Source organism: Microtus pennsylvanicus, chromosome 16 (assembly GCF_037038515.1).
Source record: "Microtus pennsylvanicus isolate mMicPen1 chromosome 16, mMicPen1.hap1, whole genome shotgun sequence".
Lineage (NCBI taxonomy): Eukaryota > Metazoa > Chordata > Mammalia > Rodentia > Cricetidae > Microtus > Microtus pennsylvanicus.
Window position 1 is genome coordinate 16630574 of NC_134594.1, and position 20721 is coordinate 16651294.

The following is a 20721-nucleotide window of genomic DNA, read 5'->3' on the forward strand; positions in this document are numbered from 1 at the left end:
AAAAATAATTGCTGTGACTGACTGATAAAAATGAATGCACTATTAATCTTCGGGGGGAGGGGTCAGAAAGCCTTAAAAAATTAAAAGGTCTGTCCTCAATCTCAAAAAAACCATTTATACCATGTACTGTAAGCTTCCTAATGAAACACACATATTCTAAAATCTTAAATGGATGAATTATAGGTGTTTACTCAGTTAAGCTGCTCATGTAATATAAGAGGAAAGAGAAGAGTTTAGAGACAAGGGACTGTCAGATTATGCGTGTGTCTTTCCCCCTTTGCATAAATGATTCGCGATGCTCACACAGCCCAGAAGTGTCACAGGCAGCATGGTGTCAACATGCCAGCACTTGGCAGTGATTCTTCTGACCACTTGTTTGCTCACTGCCGGTAGAGCAGGCTGAACCTGAAATGGTTTCCTTAGATGGGAGATGGCAAGAATGACATGAAGAGTAGGAGATAACTTAACTAAAATCACACAAAATAAAAATAGAATCTAGGAGCCATGGGGTACTTATTTTGGCTACCTCAGCACTAGGGAAGCAGATGGAGGGGGTTCACTGCAAGTCCAAGACCATCCTGGTCTACATACCCAGAACCAGGATGGTCAGGGTTACAGAGACCGTGTATCCAAGTAAACAAAAACCTAAGACCATCAACTAAAAGGTGTCATACATTTGCCAGTTTGAAGACTATTTCTGGCTTTCCAAAAGACCCAAAAGAAGATAAAAGAGAAAAAGTTATGGCAAGAAAATGCCTACTGAATGTGTTGATGTAAATATTGTGTGCCCTCTACATGAATAGGATAAATGAATCATTTAGAATGTAAACAGGGGCTGCTTTGATTACAGATAATTCACCAGAAATGTAACAGCTCTGACACAACAGTCTCAGAACATAGGAAACAACTGCCAGTGAAGGTGAAGCCCACAGGAACAGAGATGATGGAGGCAATAAATAAAACAACAAAAGTGGCCAGGTGGACTGGATTTATAGCAATAGGCGTGGACTTTTTAATGGACCCAAAGTTTAAATGCACGTGGAATATTTACAAAAATGGTAGGCTACAAAGTAAAGCCGAGGAATACCAAAGGAATACCAAAATCAGAATTTAGAGAGCAGTCCAATTCACCTATGAAGCCAGACATGGTGGCATACACTTGAAAGATGATCTGGAGTTTAAGGCCAGTCTGAGGTATATACCAAGACCCTATGTCAAAAAAATTTTAATTGCCTAGTAAGACATTACAAAAGAAATTCTATATGCTCATGTGCTTGAAATTAAAATTCTAGGGCATTAAATCATGTCGAAAATTAGAGAATACTTCTATAAATGTAAATATTCCTTAAAGTAAGGCTGAAGCCATTAAATCCCACGGGTGGTTTTTTTTTTGTTTGATGGGTAGTCACACACACACACACACACACACACACACATATATATATATATATATATATATATATATAATCTCTTATCACACAAAAATGCAAGCTTCAAATAGCAGGCATTCTGGCATGTTTATCTTTGTTTTCAAGCAACTCTGAGAATGTCCAGCACATAATGAGATTTTTGGTTTTAAATTTTATTCTTGTAAAGTGTATGTGACTAAGGATTGGTGTACATGAGTGTGATGCCCACAGAAGCCAGAAGATGGCATCAGAGACCCTGGACCTGGAGTTAGGAGGGGAGCTGATAGTCATGAGTGCTGATAACCAAATGCTGTCCTCACCAAGAGCAGTAAGTTCTCAATCACAGCACCAAATCTCCAGTCCAACAGATTTTCACAGTAACTGAAAAATGCCGGCCAAGTACTTGTGAAATAATGCTTAGCTTGCAGGGTAACACTGTGTTCATCTAAAATGTGTGATTATCTCAAAGATATTACAAGCAAAGACAAAAAGGCCCTGAATGAGGCCCTCCCTAACTACAGGCCCTTTGAGACCCTGGGCCCCCTAAGATGATCTTTGTTAGCAACCAAAGAGCTGCCATTTTGGTCTGCTGACTGTCCAAATGAATCTTTTCCCTGCCCCACTACTTTCCCGGAGTCACCGACATTTGAGGATAGCATCTACACCCGCTTGACCAACACTATCGGGATTTCTATTTAAAGGAGGTAAAACAGGCAGACTGAGAAATAACACACTACGTGGGGCCTTCAGAAAATCTTTTTACATCTGACAGCGTCCCGGGACAATTAGGTTAAAAAAAGCAAACCCCTGCCTGGAAACTAACACTGATTTGTAATTACCTCTTTTTCTGCTTGTAAAGATCCTTGCACCTACTCTTTCCTCCAGAACAATTTTCAAGGAAACGTGTTGATTCCCTAGTCTAAGTCACTCACATACAGCTCAGAATAAATTTTTGTAAAAGAGACAAGTAGCCCAGGTTAGCCTGGAACATATTAAAGACTCCAGGGCTGGCCTCAAACTCGGCAACACTCCTACCGTAGGTGCTGTTTTTTCGGGAATGAGTTGCTATGCCCAGCTTTTAATATTGGGGGTCGGGGTGCTGGGAGAGGAGGAACTGGAACCCAGGGACTTGTGAGTGCTAAATAGCATTTACCACTCAACTTCATCCCCAGACCGTATTTTACTTTAAAGCAGAGATGGCACTTCTGCCTGTGCAGGTCATTTTCTTAAATCACCACACACATTACCACAACGGGGTACATGGAGGGTGTTCTAAGGAAAAGCAATGGACTTTTCTGGTTTTTCGAATTTCTCTGTGTAACAGCTCTGGCTGTCCTGGAACTTGCTCTGTAGACCAGCCTGGTTTCGAACTCACAGAGATCCACCTGCCTCTGTCCCCCGAGTGCTGGGATTAAACGTGTGCGCCACGACTGCCCGGCTGGACTTTTTTTCCAGCTAGCTCTCTCTAAATTAAGTATAAACACTTTTAAGATTTGCTAGGGAGAGCCAAGGCCCGGAGCGTGCTAGGAAGATCCTCTACTATTGCACTACGCCCCTGAGTCTGAAACAGACTCGTCCTTCAGGTAAAGACACAAACTACCAGCTCCAAACGCACACAGCTAAGTCGGCGTTCTGGTCAGTCTCACACTGACCGCTTTCCCTCAAACCATTACCCACTTCCGGCCTAGAGCGCGGAGGCCCGGAAGATGCGCATGCGCGTCGCTCTCGCCCTCTCAGAAGCGGCGAGCTTGCTGACGTCACCACCAAACTGGCTCGCTCAGACACCGGCGGGAATTTTTCAAAATGGGAGCAGCGAGGCGCCGCCCAGGCCTCCGGAGGTACCGGGGGTACCTTTCGGTGGCGTCGGCGGCGTCGTCAGCGGCGGCGGCATAGGAAGGACAGCCTGATGGGCGCCAAGACCCGCTGGCTGCTCGGAGCGCTGCCTCGGAGGGACTGCGAGACGGCCGAGGCCGGGGCGCCCGCGGCCCGGGAACATGGCGGCGTGCATCGGGGAGCGGATCGAGGTGAGGCGGGCCGACGGGGAGCCGACGGAAGGTCGGGGTGAGGCTCGGTCCAGACGCGGGTGGAGCGGGGCGGGCTGGCGCAGGCGCTCCCCGGGGCTCTGGGGCCCGCTTAGGTGAGCTGGGGCCCCGCGGGCGAACGGAGGCGGGCGGGTGCTGTGGCGGAGAGGCTGGCGGAGCGGCCCGCCCCTCGGAGCCTCTTCGCCCTCTCCCCGCTCCCGTGGGGCGTGATACCCGGCAGGTGTGTCACCCGCTGTGGGCCCCGCCCGGTCCCCATCCCTAGGCGTCGGGGCCACACTCCCGCCTCCAAAGATGCGCTTGGGGAGCTGCTCCGCCTGCCCCTCCCCGGGGATGGCGGTTACCGTGGCGGGAGCGGCGGCGGGAGCCGGGTGGACGGGAGGAGGGAGCCGAGCTAACCAGCTCATTAGAGGGCTCAGTCTCCTTTCCGGCTGGAGCTCAGCAAGTCCCGCGGAGCGACAAGATGCCTGCCACCCCAGGCACCTGCATCATCGAGGTCTGATGGCTGCTTGAACCTTGTCCTCTTTCCTCTCTGCCCTTTTTGCCAGATTTATTCCAGTTCCTACCCAACTTTCTCACTTTCTAGTTCTGCGAGTCAAACACATCTAATCTTTAATTTTTTTTTTTAAAAAGGACTTTAAGGTTGGAAATCTACTTGGTAAAGGATCATTTGCTGGAGTCTACAGAGCTGAGTCCATTCACACCGGTTTGGAAGTTGCAATCAAAATGGTAAGAATGTGTTAGTGAGCCTTCTCCAGTATTTTGCAAGGTTCTAGGAAGGCATGCTATTTAAAATGTCACAGTCATTATCAACGAGAGCCTGTGCACACTACCACCCTAGTGTGTGTGTGTGTGTGTGTGTGTGTGTGTAGAATACATTACCTAACCAAAAGACAGTGTTACTAAGTTCAGCAGCTGAACTTAAGGACATCTAAGAGACCCTTAACATTGCTTACCTGAAGGTTCTATACATTTTGTTATTGTGAATACTTAAGGTGATGGGAAGACGTCCAGACAATTTATTTATATATTTCGCTTGTGTGTGGCTATAGTAATCTAAACTACCATTATTGTCGAGCATGGTGGTGCATGCCTATAATCCCAGCTCTGAGGAGGTGGAAAAAGGAAGATCAGAAGTCCAAAGCCAACCTCTGTTAATAACAGAAATGTATTGGACATGCTGCAAATTCTTTCAATAGGTACATTCAGTAGGTGCAAGGGTGGAAAATAGATAAGAGTAAGTTGACTTTAAAGATATATAAAAAGACAACAATTTTAGATTTCATCTGAGCTTAGGGATATAAGCTTGGTGATAGAGTACTTTTCTGTTGTGTGCACAAGGCCCTGGGTTCAAACCAAAGGATCATTATCATCAAATAAATCTGGCCTCTTATGTTTAGATCGACAAGAAAGCCATGTACAAAGCTGGAATGGTTCAGAGAGTCCAAAATGAGGTGAAAATACATTGCCAGTTGAAACACCCTTCTGTTTTGGAGGTAAGATACAGGTGTATGGAAGCACTTGGGAAATGTTTTGGAGGTAAGATACAGGTGTATGGAAGCAGTTGGGAAATGTTTTGGAGGTAAGATACAGGTGTATGGAAGCAGTTAGGAGAGCTGGGTGTTTGTGTCATTGACTGCGCCCTCTTCTGTTTCAGCTTTACAATTACTTTGAAGATAACAATTACGTATATCTGGTGTTAGAGATGTGCCATAATGGAGAAATGAACAGGTATCTAAAGAACCGGATGAAACCTTTCTCAGAAAGTGAAGGTAGGTGTCTTCTTTGGGATGGGGTAGTTTTTCTCTTTTTTTCTTTTTGTTTGGTAAACACTTGACTTTTGAAGGTGTTTTGAAAAATGTGCTATTTTCTAATATTTAGTAAAAAAAAGTTTTATGTTTTTGAGACAAGGTCTATTATGTAGCTCTTGCTGTCCTGGAACTCAATATATAGAGCAGACTGATCTTGAAGTAGCAGGGAGACCCCTGTCTCTGCCTCCCACCCACTGGGATTGAGGTTGTGTGCCGCTGCACTCAGTTTACTTTTTATATATTTAAATATATAAACTTACATCCCACCAAAGATAATATTTATAATTTTTTTATTTTACACATATGGGTTTTTTTCTGTATGTACATCTGTGAACATGTATGCCTGGTGCCCAAGGAGTGCAGAAGATGATATTCTGTCTCTGGAACTTGATTGTGAGCCACCATGTGGGTGTCCAGGTTCTCTGAAGATCAGCCAGGGCTCTTAACCACTAAGCAGTCTTTTCAGCCTCAACCATTTCTCTTTCTTATTTATTTTATTTCTTTAGCTGTGTGTATGAGTGTGCATCTGTGTTTTTTGAGACTGCTATGTAATTTTTTATTAAGGATTTATTAAGACATTATAAAGAAAAGATTATATTAGCCTGAATTAAACTTAAAAACTTACATGCAACCAGAGATACACCTCTGTCCCACCAACAAAATTTAAGACAAAGATGGAAAGAACCTGTGAAATGTGTGAGTAATAAGGCTAGGGCTGTAATTCAGTGGTAGCCTGTTTATTCAGCATGCATGCCCTGGGTTCTGTTTTCCACTGATATATTCGTATGTGTGCAGTGTGTATAACTAAAAAATTCATGTTGGAAAATTAAAGGTGTACCTTAAAGGGAAAGGATAATCAAATAAGAAACTATAACTAGGATTTTAATGTAATACTCTGGCATGCGTACTAGGGTTTTTTCATGTATTCTAAACATTGGATTTTCCAGAACTTTTGAATTGTCTTTTTTTTCCGTCTTCACAGCTAGGCACTTCATGCACCAGATCATCACAGGAATGTTGTATCTTCATTCTCATGGCATATTACACCGGGACCTCACACTCTCTAACATCTTACTTACACGTAATATGAACATAAAGATTGCTGACTTTGGACTAGCAACGCAGTTGAAAATGCCACATGAAAAGCACTACACACTGTGTGGAACTCCTAATTACATTTCACCAGAGATTGCAACTCGAAGTGCACATGGACTGGAATCCGACATTTGGTCACTGGGCTGTATGTTTTATACATTACTTATTGGAAGACCACCTTTCGACACTGATACAGTCAAGAACACATTGAATAAAGTAGTATTAGCAGATTATGAAATGCCAGCCTTTTTGTCACGAGAGGCCCAGGACCTCATCCACCAGTTACTTCGTAGAAATCCTGCAGATCGGTTAAGTCTGTCTTCTGTGTTGGACCATCCTTTTATGTCACGAAATCCTTCAACAAAAAGTAAAGACTTGGGGACTGTAGAGGATTCAATGGATAGTGGGCATGCCACGATTTCCACAATGACAGCTTCTTCCAGTACCAGTTTGAATGGTAGTTTACTTGACAGAAGAAGAGTTTTGATTGGTCAGTCACTTCCAAATAAAATTACTGTATTTCCAAAAAATAAGAATTTAAGTGACTTTTCTTCAGGAGATGGAAGCAATTTTTGTATGCAGTGGGGAAACCCAGACCAAGAAACTAGTGATAGGGGACGGGGAAGAGTAATCGAAGATGCAGAAGAAAGGCCACATTCTCGATACCTTCGCAGAGCTCATTCTTCTGATAGATCCAGCACTTCTAATCCATCTCGAGCAAAAACACACTCACTAGAACGATGTCATTCAGTAGAAATGCTTTCAAAGCCCAGAAGATCCCTGGATGAAAATGAAGAGAGGTATTTCCCCACAAACAGCAGAATCAGTTTTTTAAATTTTCTTAAAGACAAAACAGCCAATACTTGTAGATCTTTTGTAAGACATAATAATGACCAAGCACTGTAAGGATAATTCTGTCAAAAGCATTTTGATAAAAACTGTATAAGCACAGAAAGCTGTATCTAAACAAAGTGGGGAGATAGAATTAGAATCATAATCTTGAGCCAGGCATAGTGGCACATGTCCTACAATTTGGGAGACACAGGCAGAAGGTTCATGCAGCTGAATCCAGTCTATGTGGCAGCAAGTTCTAGTTTTTTTTTTTTCAAAACAAAGTCTTTTGTGTTATTAATGTTGGTTAAGGTCTCTTAAGTGCATATAAGCTTATTATATATAGCTCAGTGGGAGAACATGCATAGTGCCTTCATGTCAGTCCTCAGCACTGCAAAAAAACACTATATGTTCATAAATATATTTAAATTTTTAGGTATGTTATTTACAGCAGATCTCTAGCACAACATACTATTTATTGAGCAGGTTTGTTCCCTATAAGATTAATAGTTGCTGCATGTATAAGATTAATAGTTGCTGAGGCTTAGTGAGGAGGAGCTGTGGTACTGACTAATTTTTGTGCCTCAGTGGGTTTTTGCGTGTAATTTTTTATTATTTGAAATATAAACTTATAGAAGATTAGCAGATACAGTGGGCCATTATAGTGCCATGACGTTTTGGCTTAGGAATTTTAGAGATGATTATACAAATACTGTTTTCTACAGTTATTATCAAGATTCGGGTATCCAACCCTCTTCTAGGTTTCTGCTTTAAAATGTTTAGTGTGTAGGAATTCTGCTATCATAGAACACATAGTTAGTGTGTATGTATGTAGCCCCAGGTTCTGTCCCCAGTCCCTCTTTCCCCGATAATTGGTTTATGAGATTTCTTTTTTCCCCTCTTTAGTTCCAATCATCATTGCCTAGGAAATACTCCTTTTCCATTTGCAGACCAGACGCCTCAGATGGAAATGGTACAGCAGTGGTTTGGGAATCTGCAAATGAATGGTGAGTTTTTAATAAAAGTATTTAATCAAAATTTAATGGCCTTGAACCTGCTAAACATTGCAGTTTTCTTATATCTAAGAAAACAGTTCCAATAAATTTCAATAAAATGTATTCTAGTAATAAACACTTAACATTTTTGAATATTTAACCTATCTGTTCTTAATATTCATGGTATATGATTGATTTGTTAAGTATTCATTACAAATATTAAGAAGAAAGCTATTTATACATGGGCAAAGTGTACACAACTCAGTTTGCACTACTGATCTGTGATTAAGTAGAACAAGGATTCTCAAGTAGTCCTGGCTCAGGCTGGACCTTTAAGCCTATTCTGGTGAAACCTGTGTCAAAAACTGCTGTTATCGATGCCCATGAAGTAATCAGAGGATGCCTGACTTTACTTGTGAGAAGCTGATGTGAGAATTTTAGTTTTCCAATAGTTCCTCATATTGAAATACACAGCTAAAACCTTAAACATTTAAGCAGCTATCCCTGGGTCATTATTAAGACTGGAGATTAAGTGTCTCATTAATGAACAGCACTCACAGAAGGTGGGTGGAAAATAGTGGTGGGAAGAGAGAATTAAAAGGCAGCATCTGGAGGAGATCGTCTTTCACCCTGGTGGAGTGTGAGATAATAGCTCTCATGAGGCAGACTTGTTATGCCCTGCCAAGAAATAGGATTTTCAGAAGACTAAAAGGGAATTAATCTGACCATATGTGCTTACTAGTTGTTTGTATGTTTTTTAAACTACAAAACTGCCCTGGACTTAGTTTTGCATTCTTATACTTATTTACAGGTTATTTTTGCTTGGTAATATGGACTTTTCTGAGATGGAAAAATAAACCTTATATAAATATATAGTAGTTGTGCTTCAATTTTAAAGTATTTTACTTGATAGAAAATATTTTCCCTTATAATGAGAATGTGAGGACAAGAAGCTTTACAATCATTTAAGATAAAATTATGAAAATTCTGAGAGTTTATCCTGAAGAACTAGAGTTTTATATAACTGATTTTAAGGCTTTAAAAAAAAAAAAATAGCATCAGCGCCGGGCGGTGGTGGCGCACCCCTTTAATCCCAGCACTTGGGAGGCAGAGGCAGGCGGATCTCTGTGAGTTCGAGACCAGCCTGGTCTACAAGAGCTAGTTCCAGGACAGGCTCCAAAGCCACAGAGAAACCCTGTCTCGAAAAATAAAAAAAAAAAAAATAGCATCAGGACATGGTGGCCCATGCCTTTTATTACACCACTTGGAAGACTGAGGTATAGGGACCATGACTTCAAGACCAGCTAGGCTACATAAGTGAGACCCTGTCTCAAAAAAAAAGTAAAATAATTAAAATTTACCACAGAGAGTTTTATATAATTAAATTATTTATTTAAGGCCCTTTTAAAAATGGGAACTCTGGCCTGGAGAGATGGCTCAATGGTTAAGAACACTTGCTGTTGTTCCTTGAAGACCCAGGTTTGGTTCCCAGTATCCACACAGGTTCCTTACAGACACTCCAGTTCCAGGAGGTCTGGTAGCTGAGCACTGCGTGTACATAGCACATATGTACACACAGGGGCCACAGACACATGCATCAACAAGATACCACATGAAATATGGTGTAGAATTCAGGAAGACTGCAATAGGTGCAAATAGGGATACTGAAAGGGGTCAATGTTTTGCTTTTAATTGCACATTTTCTAAGTAGAGATGTGATAAACAATCTTTATATTAAAAGAATTTGCTTATTTTTATCAGAACCCCTTCTGATGAACATTGACTTGGCTTTGCTTTGATTCAAAATTTGATTTCCCAAGCATTGGTTGCGCTCACCTTTAATCCCAGCACTGAGGAAGCAGAGGCAGGCGGATCTCTGAGTTCAAGGACAGCCAGCACTACACAGAGAAACCCTGTCTCAAAAAACCAAGGAAGAAAGAAAAATTGATTTCATATTAGTACATTTTCATAGCCATAAGAATACTAAAAGTTTTCAATCTGACTTAAATGTTCCTTTAACTACTTTTTGACTTTATTAAGAGCTCATTTTCTTAGTAGCTTCTTTTTTAAAAAGAAATTTCATATATTTAAGATACATAATAAAGTTATAAATAGCATGGCTATCATTTCAGTACACAGTTCCACGTTTGGCAAAGAACAACTACAACTTACTGATTAAAGAAACCTATAATACACAAATGTTTATAATTGACTTTTTTATATTGTTAAAAGATGCTATTTAGAGTCAGGGTGTGGTACAACATGCCTTTAATCCTTTAAACCCGGGAGGCCAAGGCAAGCCCATCTGTTGAGTTCCAGGATATTCAGAGCTACATAGAAAGACCATCCTCCCTGCTATGCTCTTATAATTACATTGTGCTACATTTTACTAAACTGATTTTTTAATGTATATTTTAGCTCATTTAGGAGAAACTAATGAGCACAACACCGTTGGCCCAAACAGAGATTTCCAGGGCTATCCAGATTCACGGGACATGTTAAGAAATGCTTGGACTGATACGAGAGCCAGCAAGAATGCTGATACTTCTGCTAATGTTCATCCTGTGAAGCAGCCGAGTACCACGAAGTACATGACTGCGTATCGTAGTAAACCTGAGATCATGCAACAAGAGCTGCTCTTACATACTCGTTCTGAACAAAGCAAGAATACAAGTATGGAATCAACATTGGGTCACCAGAAACCGACCTTACGAAGCATTACATCTCCGTTGATTGCTCACAGATTAAAACCAATCAGACAAAAAACAAAAAAGGCTGTGGTATGTCAATTATTTTTTCTAAGTTACTATTTGACATTTTCCTTAGAATACAATTCTTAAGTGTGATCTTTTTAGTTCCTATGATATCTTTGGAATTTGAGATATATAAACTTAACATTCAAGAAAAAATTGAGTATCCATGCAAAAATGCCTTTGTTTCCCTCTAGTTTCGATAGCTAATATTTGGGGGTTTTTTTGTGTTTATTTAAGAGTTTCCAGTAGGTAATCCAGGCTGGCTTTGGATATTCTGCCTCCATCTCATGAACACTACGAGTACAGGCGTATACTACCACCCTGCCTACTACCCTCTAGGTGTATACACCACCCTGCCTACTACCCTCTAGGTGTATACACCATCCTGCCTACTACCCTCTAGGTGTATACACCATCCTGCCTACTACCCTCTAGGTGTATACACCACCCTGCCTACTACCCTCTAGGTGTATACACCATCCTGCCTACTACCCTCTAGGTGTATACACCATCCTGTCTACTACCCTCTAGGTGTATACACCATCCTGTCTACTACCCTCTAGGTGTATACACCACCCTGCCCACTACCCTCTAGGTGTATACACCATCCTGTCTACTACCCTCTAGGTGTATACACCACCCTGTCCACTACCCTCTAGGTGTATACACCACCCTGCCCACTACCCTCTAGGTGTATACACCACCCTGCCTACTACCCTCTAGGTGTATACACCACCCTGCCTACTACCCTCTTATACACCACCCTGCCTACTACCCTCTAGGTGTATACACCACCCTGTCCACTACCCTCTAGGTGTATACACCATCCTGCCTACTACCCTCTAGGTGTATACACCATCCTGTCTACTACCCTCTAGGTGTATACACCACCCTGCCTACTACCCTCTAGGTGTATACACCACCCTGCCCACTACCCTCTAGGTGTATACACCACCCTGCCTACTACCCTCTAGGTGTATACACCACCCTGCCCACTACCCTCTAGGTGTATACACCACCCTGCCCACTACCCTCTAGGTGTATACACCACCCTGTCTACTACCCTCTAGGTGTATACACCACCCTGTCTACTACCCTCTAGGTGTATACACCACCCTGTCTACTACCCTCTAGGTGTATACACCACCCTGTCTACTACCCTCTAGGTGTATACACCACCCTGTCTACTACCCTCTAGGTGTATACACCACCCTGCCTACTACCCTCTAGGTGTATACACCACCCTGCCTACTACCCTCTAGGTGTATACACCACCCTGCCTACTACCCTCTAGCTTCTGACAATGGCTAATTGATTCTGATAAGTTTGGAACTTTGAACTTACTGATTTTTTAAATTTATTTCGATTTTTGTGTTTGTGAGTGTCTTGCCTACATGTATGTATGGCACTGCATGCTTGCCTAGTGTCCAGGGAAGCCAAAAAAGGGGCATTAATTCCTTGGCTTTGAAGTTACAGTTAGATATGCACATAAATTTTGTATGTATGGTTGTAATTGGTATGGTATGTATGGATTCTGGGAAATGAACCAAGGTCCTCTGCAAGAACAAATGCAGAACTTGTTCTTAACCACTGAACCACCTCTCCAGCCCCTAAATTACTTATATTTAAAAGACAGTTCTGTGAAAATAATACTGGCTCCATGCTACATTAAACACTTTATTTGCACCTACAGTTGGTGATGTTCTGCATTTCATTTGAAATCAAAGGTTATATAGAAAATACAATTTAAAAAAAAAACAACAACAATTAAAGCAATATGCATTTCTGTGTTGAGAAGTCACTGAGTATATGTGATTCCATCTTGATCCTCTTTGTTCTTTGCTTCCCACATCATCCTGTCTTGCCTTTGTTTGGCTCCCCATTGTCTTCAGGGTCCTTGTTCCCCACCCTACCTTCTGTTTGCCTTTTGCTCATTGGTTAGCATTTCACACTTGATTACACATTCTCACCTTTATACCTTCTGGCTCACAGCTGTACCCAACTACATCGCTGTTGTAGACTGCGAAAGTGAAGCAGCTGTTGGATTTTATGGTTCTGCTATGGTTGAGTACTTTTCCCTCTTAAATATTATGTGCCAGAAGTGTTCTTAAAAAACAATTTATTGATTTTTCTGTTTCCCTAGGTGAGCATCCTTGATTCAGAGGAAGTGTGTGTGGAACTTCTGAAAGAGTGCACATCTGAAGGACACGTGAAAGAGGTTCTTCAGATCTCTAGTGACGGGGCTAAGGTAGCGAACTGATTTTATTCACTTGCAGTTTTAGGTGTGGCATTAAACATTTGGCACTGAGGTCTTTTTACAATATGGTATTTAATCTGTATCTTTGGAATTCACAAACTGAAAAATAAAAATAACTGTAACTAGTAATAAAATTAAAATTTTAGATTAGAATACTTTATTACTTTTAGAAACTATTTTAATGTTTTTCTAAATTAATGCTTAACAGAACTTTATTTTTGGTAACAAAGGATAATACTTAATAGCATACAATTAGAAGTTTTATTTATTTTTTAATCAGATCACTGTTTATTACCCAAATGATGGACGAGGCTTTCCTCTTGCTGATAGACCACCTTTGCCTACTGACAACATCAGTAGGTACAGCTTTGACAATTTGCCGGGTATGTACATTTTCAGGACATGGATTGAGATAATAGATTTATATGCACATAAATTTTGTATGTATAGTTGTAAATTGTAACTACGTTGGCTTCAGTCTGACTGCTGGTCATATTCTTGTACTTTGTGTCTGGGACAGTTTGGTGTACCTTAACCACTCAGTGTCTGCTGTCCGTTTGTTATACTGCCACAAACCCCGTAAGTGAAAACTAGCTCTGCAGCATTAGTAACATCAGAACTGTGTTTAGTTATTGCTCTATCTGGAGTCATCAAAAATTACAGCTTGAAGTATCTAGTTTTGAGAGAGAGAGAGAGAGAGAGAGAGAGAGAGATTGTATATATAGTATAGTTGAATTGTTGGTAACTGGCTACCTCCTGCATAAGTAAGTTCCTAGAAGCTATGATTTGGAGGAATAACTACTAAATAAACACATCTTGTTTTCAAAAACAAGAAAGCTGTCTAACCTTACCAGAAATCTGAATGTAGATATAACTGTATGTTTAGTCAATTCTTTCTTCTGTAATATTATGTGTGTTTTTCTTCTTCAGAAAAATACTGGCGAAAATATCAGTATGCTTCTAGATTTATTCAGCTCGTGAGATCTAAAACTCCCAAAATCACTTATTTTACAAGATATGCTAAATGTATTTTGATGGAGAATTCTCCTGGTGCTGATTTCGAGGTTTGGTTTTATGACGGTGAGTATAATACTTGTGATCCAGATTTATGGTTGTACATCCAGCAGTTCATCTGTAATGTATGAGATATAGTCCTCTTGGCTGCTTAGCTTGCATCAGTTCATAACATAAACTGCATGAAAAGCATTATCCATATCTTCCTTGAAACCCAAATGGATGGGTTTAACAGTCTCTGAGCATTCTCTGTCTCTCTCCATGAAGGGTTCCGAGGTGCACATCCCAGCACATGATTCCAGCTATCCCTGCTATTTTGTATGAGTGCTATGCCTTTGTGCACTAAGGTCAGACACATGCTAAAGAGAGAAAGTGGTGCCTTACCTTTGCTGGATACGTGGAGTGCCATTTTACAAATGATCAATAAATGATGTGAATAACTTTTCTGACCACCTTTATGTACTAGGATAATAATTCAATATAGGAACAGTAAAAGAACTGAAAAAAGAATGGTTTTCTGCTTAATTTTCAGGAGCCAAAATACACAAAACAGAAGATTTAATTCATGTGATTGAAAAAACTGGCAAATCTTATACTTTAAAATGTGAAAGTGAAATTACCAGCTTGAAAGAGGAAATGAAAATATATATGGACCATGCTAATGAGGTATGTACTTGTTTTTCATCCAATTAACAATCACATGTTAAAGCCATGAACTACTGACGAGGCAATCTTCTCTGTAATAGGGTCATCGTGTCTGCTTGGCACTAGAATCTGTAATCTCAGAAGAGGAAAAGAGAAGCAGGAGCTCTTCGTTCTTCCCAATAATTGTAGGAAGGTAAAAGCTTAAAATTCCTAACTATGGCTAAAATGTTTAAGATGCAATTGGGACATTTCATTATAGATGATGTTTAGAGTTGCAGCATGGTGACACACTCCATAGTCCTGGCACCTAAGAAGTAGAGGCTGGAAGAATTGGAGGCCACTGTACCTCAAAACAGCTACAAGGACCAGTGAGATGGCTCACTGGGTAAAGTGCTTGAAATACAAGCTCCCTGGAACCCATATAAAACTGAAGGCAAGGATTTACTCCAGTGGTCATTCTTTAATCTCCAGACATACACACTCTGGAGCATATATGCGCCTATATTCCCATACAATTTACACAGACATTCATAGTAAATAAAATTGAAATTTAAAAATTTAACTAGCCAGGTGTGGTGACATACACCTTTAATTTCAACACTGGAGTGGCAGAGACAAGTGGATCTCTGAATTCAAGGCCAGCCTGCTCTACATAATGGGACCCTGTGTCAAACACATACACACAGCTAAATAAATGTTTAGTTCTCTGTATATTGAAAAGCTTTAGGTAACTATAGCAGTACCTTTCTCTTTCCTTCAGAAAACCTGGTAATACTAGTTCACCTAAAGCCTTATCACCACCTCCTGTGGACCCAAGCTACTCAAAGGGAGAGCAAGCATTACCCAGCAGATTGAACATGAACAGTGCGACATTTCCCGCACAGGCACCAGTACTCAACCCTTCTGTAAGTAAACATGTATCACGTGCAGCCCTTATATAAAGTGAAGGTGTGGGTTGTGGGTACAGCTCAGGTGTAGAATATATGCTTAACATGTGTCCATAGGTTAGATCCCAGCACCACCCAGAAAAATACATCATCACCTACTAACTGGGCCTCACTGAGCTATTTTGCAATATGCCTGCTTGAATTAGCCAAAGGTCCTTGCATGTGCTATCAGCTGCTTTATGGCTCATGCTCACAAATGAGTAATTAGCCAGGCAGTAGTGGCGCACGCCTTTAATCCCAGCACTCGGGAGGCAGAGGCAGGCGGATCTCTGTGAGTTCGAGGCCAGCCTGGTCTACAAGAGCTAGTTCCAGGACAGGAACCAAAAGCTATGGAGAAACCCTGTCTCGAAAAATCCAAAAAAAAAAAAAAATGAGTAATTAGATTTCCCCAGTGAACTGCCATACCAGTAAAGACTATACAAATGTACACGCTCCTCCTCTCCCTTACTGTTTGTAGACTGCTGCCGCTGAAGAACTCGGCCACACAGCCACCTCCACAGGATCAAGTTTCTCTTCTTCCAGTCTTCCTAAATCAGCGCAGCTTTTGAAATCGGTTTTTGTGAAAAATGTTGGTTGGGCTACACAGGTAAGATGTTTCTGAGAAAGATGATTTCCTCACTGTAGACCTCTTGACTTTTTCATTGATTAAATTATTACCCAATAATATAAATTATTTTAACAACTTCTCTTTTCCAGGAATTTTTTAAGTATATTTTTTTATTGGATATATTCCTAAAAGTTTGGCTTTTTTAAAATTGGTATATATCAGAAGCTTCTGATATTGATATCAGGTTGCCTGCAGTGTAAATGATGTCATGATAAGGGGTTGTGCAGAGCAGTGAATGTCTAGGATATTTGAAATTGCAGAAATGAAATCAACATTGAATTGAAATTTGCAAGACTATGTCAGTGTATATTACATTGTATATGTTATCAGAAGGTTTGAAGTTTGGAAATTTTGGAGTATGGCATATGTATTTTTACTTAACAATTAAGTAAAAATTGACTCTAGTACTTCATGGGGTTTGTTGACATTTGTTGAGTACCACCTACTGTGTGGTCCAGTGTTTCTCACATTGTCTAGTTTGTTCCCTAACGTAATCTGGTAAAACTTAGGCTAGTTTGCCTTTTAAAGACAGTAAAATTACAGTTTTTTATAATGATGGATTGATAAGCATAGTCCTGCAGTGTGTGTAACTGTAGTCTGATGTGAATACAGGGCTATTTTGGTCAGGTGGCCATCTGTTTTCACCTAGACCACATGCCTTTCCATTTGTAGTAGAAAACTTTCAGTAGCTAAGAGAGCTTTTGTCATTCAGTCCTATCTTGGGAAAATGGCTATATGGAAAAAACAACTACATAAATAACCCAGTGGCTATTTGTGAGAAACCAAATTTATTGAGTCATTTTAATACTGTGGTGCCTTAGCCACTAGAAGAATGATCTGAAGAGAAAAAAGGAAAATAGTATTTTCAGTGCTTAAAATAATTAGAAACTCAAATTTGCGGTTATTGGAGACAGTTGTTTTATACGCTGTGTTGGGTCTGGGTGTATTCGCACATGCCTAGAATCCTGGTATTTAGGAAGTAGAAGCAAGAGTGAACTCAATGCCAGTCTGGGCTATGTAGTGAGTGAGACCCTGCCTTAAAAATGAACTGTGGAGCTAGAGAGACGGCCCCATGATCAAGAGCACTTGCTGAATAAAGTTTTATTCTACATGGCAGCTCACATCTGACTGTAACTCCAGTTCTAGGGGATCTGATGCCCTCTTCTGACCTCTTTCAGGTTCTGTGAGCGAGCTGCATGGACACATAACATAAAGGAAAAACACCCATAGGCATGAAAATAAAATAACTAAGTATGATGTGTGCCTTTAATCCTAGAACTCTTAAGGCAGAAGCAGGTAGATCTCTATGAGTTCACGGCCAGCTAGTGCTAATACTGAAACTATTTTAAAAGGGGTGGGGTCGGGTGGGATGCGGGAATCTAAAACACTGAATGAATAAAACAAAACTTTATAGAACACATTTTAAGCTAGCCCTTAAAAACTGCAACTTGTGCTGGGCAATGATGGCATATGCCTTTAATCCCAGCACTTGAGAGGTAGAGGCAGGCAGATCTCTCTATACCAGCCTGGTCTACAGAGTGAGTTCCAGGACAGCCAGAGCTATAGAGAAAAACCCTGTCTCAAAACCACCAACCCTACCCTACCCCTGCCAAAAAAAAACAAACAAAAAAGTTGTGTCTTCTGTATAGTTATTTTCTATGTCTTCTGCATAGTCATTTTTTATGTCTTCTTGCTTTTCTAGCTAACTAGCGGAGCTGTGTGGGTTCAGTTTAATGATGGGTCACAGCTAGTGGTCCAAGCAGGAGTATCTTCCATCAGTTACACATCACCAGATGGTCAGACAACTAGGTAAGTTTTTACAGCGCTGGGTGGGATTCAGTGCTTGCTCATTTTCCTTTCTCTATACTTTGAAATAAGTGGCTTGATAAGCTTAGTGTTTCGGCAGTTTTTATTTACAGTATTCATAATCAACTTAAGTGGTAGGATTTCTTTGAATTTCATTGAATAACCCTATCAATGTATATATAGATTATTTACTTAAAAGAACATGGAGGGGCCAGGTGTGGTAGTGCATACCTTTAATTCTAGCACCTAGGCGACAGAGCTTAAAACCAGCCACATCTACATAAAGACTTCCAGACTAGCCAGATGCTACACAGTGAGACTCTGTTTCAAAAACCAAACACAAAGGACATGGAGGGCTGGAGAGATGGCTCAGTTGCTAAAGTACTTGCTTTGCAAGCAGGACTTTAATTCAGAGCCCCAGCCACCCATGAAAAAGGTAAGGCAGGGGCTGGAGAAGATGGCTCAGAGGTTAAGAGCACTGGCTGCTCTTCCAGAGGTCCTGAGTTCAATTCCCAGCAACCACATGGTGGTTCAGAACCATCTGTACTGAGATCTGGCGCCCTCCTCTGGCGTGCGGGCATACATCGAGGCAGAATGTTGTATACATAATAAATAAATAAATCTTTAAGAAAGAAAAGAAAAAAAAGAAAAAGGTAAGGCAGTATGCACCCTGGGGACAAGCTGATTTTTGGCTCACAAGCCACCCAATCTAGTCAAATAAGTAAGCCTCAGTTTCTGTGAGAAACCTTGTCTCAAAGTGATTGAGATAGACATCTAACATTGACCTCAGGCTGGATGTGGTGGCGGTGCACAGACCATCAATCAGCAGGAGTTAGAGACCATCCTTGGCTACATAGCAACCAACCTGGGTTATATGAGACCCGTTTCAAAGAAGCCTAAATTAACTAAATAAACTTGGTTGTTTTTTCCAAATAAAAGTTATATCACTGGCTTTGGGGGAACCCAGGCAGTTTGGATGCTCACCTTTGGAGACCTGGATAGAGGTGGGCGGTCCTTGGGCTTCCCACAGGTCAGGGAACCCAGATTACTCTTCGAGCAGATGAGGGAGGGTGACTTGATCGGGGGAGGGGGAGGGAAATGGGAGGCGGATGAGGGGGGGGCAGAAATCCTTAATAAATAAATAAATAAATAAATAAATAAATAAATAAATAAAATAAAAAAAATATGAAGAAACTTTAAAAAAAGAAAAACCAAAGTAAAAAAAAAAAGTTATATCACAGGCTGGAAAGGCGACTCAGCAGTTAAGAGCACTGCCTGTTCTTCCAGAGGTCCTGAGTTCAATTCCCAGCAACCTCTTCTGGCCTGCAGGCATATATGCAGGCAATCTTTTTTTTTTTTTTTTTTAAAAAAAAAAGTTGTATCCCAACTTTTGAAAACGTTTTAAGACTTGTTGTTGTTTAAGGTAGGTATTGAACCTTGGGCCTTGTGAATGCTTTGCAAGCCCTGTAACTGAACTGTACCACCCAGTACTAACAATCATTTTTGAAGGCAAGCCACTAGTCCTCACAATATATAAGTGCTATCTCTGAATATTCAACTAATCACAGATCAAAAATATTTATTTAAAAAAGTACTATGCTTGTACTGAGTATATACACCTATGAAACAAAACAAGTGTTCTGTTTTTGAAAGAAACAAATTGCATACACTTCAGTTGATTTTTGGAATTCTAGTAAGTGTATTGTTTTCTTACCTCTTGTCTTTAAATGAGAGAAATGTGCTTTTGAGTATTCTCTTAAGGTCTATGGATTGAAGTTGTTTGTTTGTTTTTCTGCTTCATTTAGGTATGGAGAAAATGAAAAATTGCCAGAATACATCAAACAGAAATTACAGTGTCTTTCGTCCATCCTTCTTATGTTTTCTAGTCCAACTCCTAGTGTTCACTAACTAAAGTCCTTTCAGATGTCTGTATTTAATAAATGACTTTGTTTGGCTTTCAAGTAAAGTGAGTTTTTTTTAGTTTACTATGACTTCAGAAAGCCTTTCTATTAAACAGAATTATAATCTGTATCATAAAAAATATGCTAAGAAAACAAAATAGAATAAAAATTTCATTACCAAATACAGTGGTGATGAAATAAACTAGGACATCTGATTTTTCTCCAAGTACATAATCCCTCACTCAGACTTTGTGTGCTCATGTTTGTACTGCACTAAACTTTGTGTGCTGTGTTTGTTTTTGTTGTTTCTGTACTAGTAAGGCAGTGAGAATCATGGACAAAACAGCCTGTAGTTTTGAAGATGTAAATAATGTATATATAAGCAGTATCTAAACATGTATATTTTATATTTATTTTTGTAGCGCTTGTGTGTGATTAAATATTTCTGCAAATACATTTTATAAAATAAACACATTGGTAAGTTTACTTTTTATTTGGTTAAATACTTGTTTTAAAATAGGTTGATCATTCTTAAATTTTGTTTGCTGTTTAAGAACCCCTCCCCCATATTTATTTTTTGAGACTGGGCTTTTATTGGTTTAACCCACTGA

The 20721-nt window shown here is 40.3% G+C and overlaps 1 protein-coding gene across 3 annotated transcripts; it reads left to right on the forward strand.

Moving 5' to 3' along the window:
• The first annotated feature begins 3188 nt into the window (after window positions 1-3188).
• Window positions 3189-20596, forward strand: Plk4 (polo like kinase 4). Of its 3 annotated transcripts, none has more exons than XM_075950774.1 (16): window positions 3189-3433; window positions 4082-4177; window positions 4849-4944; window positions 5106-5220; window positions 6242-7154; window positions 8092-8192; window positions 10599-10960; window positions 13077-13181; window positions 13471-13573; window positions 14121-14270; window positions 14737-14870; window positions 14951-15042; window positions 15610-15754; window positions 16254-16382; window positions 18106-18212; window positions 20015-20596. In XM_075950774.1, exons 1-16 carry the CDS (start codon window positions 3404-3406, stop codon window positions 20115-20117), a joined length of 2781 nt encoding a protein of 926 aa, XP_075806889.1. In that variant the 5' UTR covers window positions 3189-3403; the 3' UTR covers window positions 20118-20596. The 3 variants fall into 3 exon arrangements, with proteins under 3 accessions (XP_075806889.1, XP_075806890.1, XP_075806887.1); XM_075950775.1 differs by lacking the exon at window positions 3189-3433 and adding an exon at window positions 3521-3546 and having other exon boundaries at window positions 20015-20231; XM_075950772.1 differs by lacking the exon at window positions 3189-3433 and adding an exon at window positions 3887-3944 and having other exon boundaries at window positions 20015-20231.
• The last annotated feature ends 125 nt before the right edge of the window (window positions 20597-20721 follow it).

What these genes read in the sequence shown, in the direction of transcription:
- Plk4 (XM_075950772.1), top strand. Translation starts at nt 3,912, where the DNA reads ATGCCTGCCACCCCAGGCACCTGCATCATCGAG. An exon ending in CAGGCACCTGCATCATCGAG is followed by an intron (nt 3,945 to 4,081) that starts GTCTGATGGCTG and finishes TTTTTTAAAAAG; the next exon opens with GACTTTAAGGTTGGAAATCT. An exon ending in CTGGATGAAAATGAAGAGAG is followed by an intron (nt 7,155 to 8,091) that starts GTATTTCCCCAC and finishes TCCCCTCTTTAG; the next exon opens with TTCCAATCATCATTGCCTAG.